We start from the raw sequence: 4231 nt of genomic DNA on the forward strand, positions 1-4231 counted from the left end.
TTTTGTGGTCCAAGCAGACTGCGGGGCAGACTTATCTCATGTTGATGGTGGGATATGTGGATGGAGGTGGATTTTAAGTCGGAGATGTAGCAGAAGCTGGAGTGCTATGCAAACAAGTGAAGTTTAGTAGGCTCACGGGCATGGAAAGTGGGCTTCGGCGGAGAAGATTCTGATTTTTTCTTGGGATTAATCGAAAATAAATATTTATAATGACTTTTTGATACCAGAGAGATAAGTAGACATGAACTTAAATATTTTTTTAAAGAAATTAAATAAGAATTACAAATAGTCTTTATTAATTCTAATAAATAATTAAAAACCTTTAGATGAACAGTATACACAAGAAATCGATTTTTCAGTCTTTCAGCACATCTAGAACATGAATACTTTTAAAAGCATAAAGCAAAAAGCATTTGCATACCAATAATTGATTGTACTCGATTGCTAAATAAATGGAAGCTCTAGCCCCGATCATGATTAATTGCAAATTCATTTTGAATACGTCGAGCATCAATCACGAAATTCCAAATACGCCCCTCAACCAGCCCCACTGGCTCATTAAAACTAACCGCTCATAATGATAATCTTTAAAACTAAACGCCCGCATTGTCGCGTCAAATGTATCTGCATTCAGCAGAAAAAAAGGCATTTTAATCTTTTTTTCTTACTGACTGACTGGCTCATCATATTTTCCATAGTCAGGCTTCACAGCTTTATTTGTCAAGTGCGCAATTATTTATTGTTATTTTTTAGACAACCGCTGGAGACGCCAACGCCAAATGGCGGCAGCTGGGAGTTGCTAGTAACTGCAGTAACAACGAGCAACTTTTGTTGCTGCGGTGCATAATAATACCAATTGCAGTGTTGCTGGCGTTTGACGTTCGTCGCAGCGGCAGCAGCAATTAACAATTTTTAACCTTGTTGTGCATGATGCATGTGGCTGTGAGAGCACTCCGATCATCCCATGATCCGCCGATGATGATGATCATTACCATGAGATGAGATGCTGATGCTGATGCACTCGAACGTGTGCATAAAAAGCTGCTAAATGTTTTCGATTTTCATCTCGCGTCGAGTGCTCTTCGATTTTGCAATTAAATCGATTTCAATTTCGAAGCATTCCGTGTTTGCAAATATGAGACATCATCGACCCCATTTGCATAATCGATTGGTGATTGCACCGGCTGTCGTTAGGCATTATTAATTATGAAAGTTTTATTTGACTTTCAATGATGTCTAGGCATAGACTATCTTAATTTATAGATCGTTGCAGCAACTCGATATTCTCGTTAGCATTTAGCTTGATTTCACAAATCTCTGACTAATGAAGTGTGCATTTCGCAAGTGATTTTTCTTCCATACTGTTTTATGGCGTTCAGCACTCAGGCCATTTAATTTCTCATTTAAAATTAACACAAATTCCGAAAGAGCCTACTGGAATGCCTCGCATAACATTTACCCTGTTACCCACAGCAACTCCACTCACAGCAGCAGCAACATCACAAGTGCAATCAGAGTAGCGTGACTTGTTGTTTGATTGTTGCTGCTGCAAAAGTGAAGGTTGAAAATGCTGGAAAGGCGACAATTAATGCTCTAATAAAGCCAAAGAAAGATGCAACACGAGCAGCAGCAGCAGCAGCAACTGCAGCACCAGCAGCAGCAACATGCGACAGCAGCAATTTCAGTTGCAAGTGCAACATCTGCACCAGTCGCCGCGTGAATTTCCGTTAATAATGTTGTCAAAGCGTTCCGATGCGTTGATAAGCGCTTTCGTTTTGACGCTCTATTATGTGGGCGTGGCCGATGGGAACAACGCCTCCGACTTTGTGACAATGGGCGATCTGCGCATCAGGAGTAGGCGTGGCCAGTCGTCGCATTCCTCGCGTCCCGGCGGCATGAAAATGGAGGGCATTGGATTCCAGTACACCATGCGATATCAGCCGGGCTTCCACCTCCACAAGTTGGCCCAGCAGCAGGGCGAGGATGGAGGAGGAATGGGGGCAACGGAAGCACCGATGCCCATGCCCATGCCAACTCCCGCAACACCGCCACCTGAACCAGCTCCCACGCAGCCGGAGGAACCGGAGCCCGAGATACCAATGCGTACGACCATCGCACCAACAGAGGTACCATATATAAAAAATATTTAAAAGAGCTGTTAAAAAGTTACCAGTTCTCAGCTACCTCCCTTAAACTAACTAAATATTATTAAACATTTAAAAGTGACCACAATGTATTAGAGAAATTAGTTTTAATAACCTTCTTGAGATATTAATATTCTTCCGTTTTTAATATAGGAACCTTCACCTCCCCCTGCGACGGAACCCATGATGATGATGCCCACTCCGAGTGATTCGCCGGGAATGCAGCCAAGTCCAAAGCCCAGTGCGAAACCCTCGATGAGACCGCCACCGCCCACGCCACCGTCGAGTACCAAGACCTCCATTATGCAGCCCCATCAGACGCTGAAGAACCTCCTCTTCGGGTCGCCCATCGAGGCGAACCTCATCCTCAAGAAACCGAATGCACCGCGCTCGAAGGGCAAGGGCTTCCTCAGCCTGTTCGAGGTGATCAAGTTCCCCAATACCAAGTGCAGTGTGTCCATGGGCGACATCCGGAGCATGGAGGGCGTCTGCTACCACGAGTTCGAGTGCAAGAGCCTCGGGGGGATTCCCACCGAGAGCTGTGCCGAGGGCGTGGGCGTATGCTGTGTGTGTGAGTGAAAGTCCGCCGATCGATTTGCACGATATCGCAGATCTAACATGTAAACTCTTTCACTTGCAGTCGTCAATGGCTGTGGCGATGTCACCAGCCAGCAGATCCTCTACTTCGAGAGCCCCAACTATCCGAATGCGGTGCGCGAAATGATGATCTGTGTGCTGATCATCAATGTGAAGAAGGGAGTGCAGCAGTTGAGGCTGGATTTTCAGATGTTCGAGGTGGGAGTTCTAGTCACATATGCGTGGTCCTTAGCCTAATTGATTTTCCCTGATCCCCAGCTGAGTCGTCCCTCCAACGGTGATTGCCTAGACGATCAGTTTATAGTCTCGGGCCACAATACCAACTTTCAGATACCCATTCTGTGTGGCATCAACACAGGCCAGCATAGTGAGTAGTTTTACGTTTCATATAAACTATAACGAAGGTAAAAACCTATTCATTTCCAGTATATATCCATGTTGGAGACTCAAACGAGAGCAAAGTGTATCTTTCGGTCTTTATGAAGGTGTCGGGAGGAGGTCGCTCCTTTAATATAAAAGTCACTCAGTTGGAGGACAACCTGGCTCCAAATAATTGCCTGCAATATTTCCCAGAAGCTGAGGGTCTAATAAAATCATTTAACTATGATACAGATGGCTCGATTGTGGACAACAGAGAAGCCACTTATTTTGTAAGTTTGCTAATTTTCTAAAGAACTAATTTTAATAGGTTTTTCTTAATCCAGAACAATTTGAACTATGCCATATGCCTGGCCCGTCTAAAGAATGTGTGCAGTGTTACCTACAACACCGAACAACTAGGTGGCGATCAGCCTGACTTTCAGATCATCAACAAAGATGAAGGTATGATGATTAAATTGAAATCTCTTACAACTTATTAAACTTTTCAAAGCCGAGAACGATCTGATCTCCGACGGGCAGGCGGGAGCTGGGATCTTCAACTGTCCGGACGACTTCATAGCCATCAACTCGGTGCCGCTTTGCGGGGAGCGTTTTAACGATGGCCGGGAAAGCGACGATTTCACCATGCACGCCACTGTAAGGGACACGGCCGCAGGTCCCATCATCCTGCCCTTCCGCACCGATGCCGAATATGTGGGTCGCGGCTTTCGACTGCTCTACAGACAGGAACTGTGTGTCTGAGTTGCCTCGGCGATCTGCATGTCGATCACTAGTTCACAAGATGCATATGTTTCGCTGACTTTCGATCTGACGCGAATATACCGTTGTTTGGCCTAGATGCACTGGGAAAAAGGTCTTATAATATCAGTCAGGAGCCTATTTAATTGCCTTTCCTTAAGACGTACCTGAAATTTAATCCTTAAAATTGTAAAAAAAAAGGGTTTCAGAAAATGTATTTTAATTTTTACAAGAAAGAGACCGCTGTATTTATTTTGAGGAATATCCTATTTTAAATAAATAAACATCATTAAATAATTATTCAATTATAATTGCCAAAATATTATAAAACTAAGCCTAATAATGTAGTATATTTTACTGTTTGATGAAAT

At 43.8% G+C, this 4231-nt stretch overlaps 1 protein-coding gene across 1 annotated transcript; it reads left to right on the forward strand.

Moving 5' to 3' along the window:
* The first annotated feature begins 773 nt into the window (after positions 1-773).
* On the forward strand, positions 774-3972 carry LOC108054998 (uncharacterized). Its single transcript, XM_017138204.3, has 8 exons — positions 774-802; positions 1474-2126; positions 2298-2715; positions 2785-2939; positions 3000-3108; positions 3168-3391; positions 3446-3563; positions 3613-3972. Exons 2-8 carry the CDS (start codon positions 1665-1667, stop codon positions 3861-3863), a joined length of 1737 nt encoding a protein of 578 aa, XP_016993693.3. The 5' UTR covers positions 774-802; positions 1474-1664; the 3' UTR covers positions 3864-3972.
* The last annotated feature ends 259 nt before the right edge of the window (positions 3973-4231 follow it).

This window comes from Drosophila takahashii, chromosome 3R (genome assembly GCF_030179915.1).
Source record: "Drosophila takahashii strain IR98-3 E-12201 chromosome 3R, DtakHiC1v2, whole genome shotgun sequence".
NCBI lineage: Eukaryota > Metazoa > Arthropoda > Insecta > Diptera > Drosophilidae > Drosophila > Drosophila takahashii.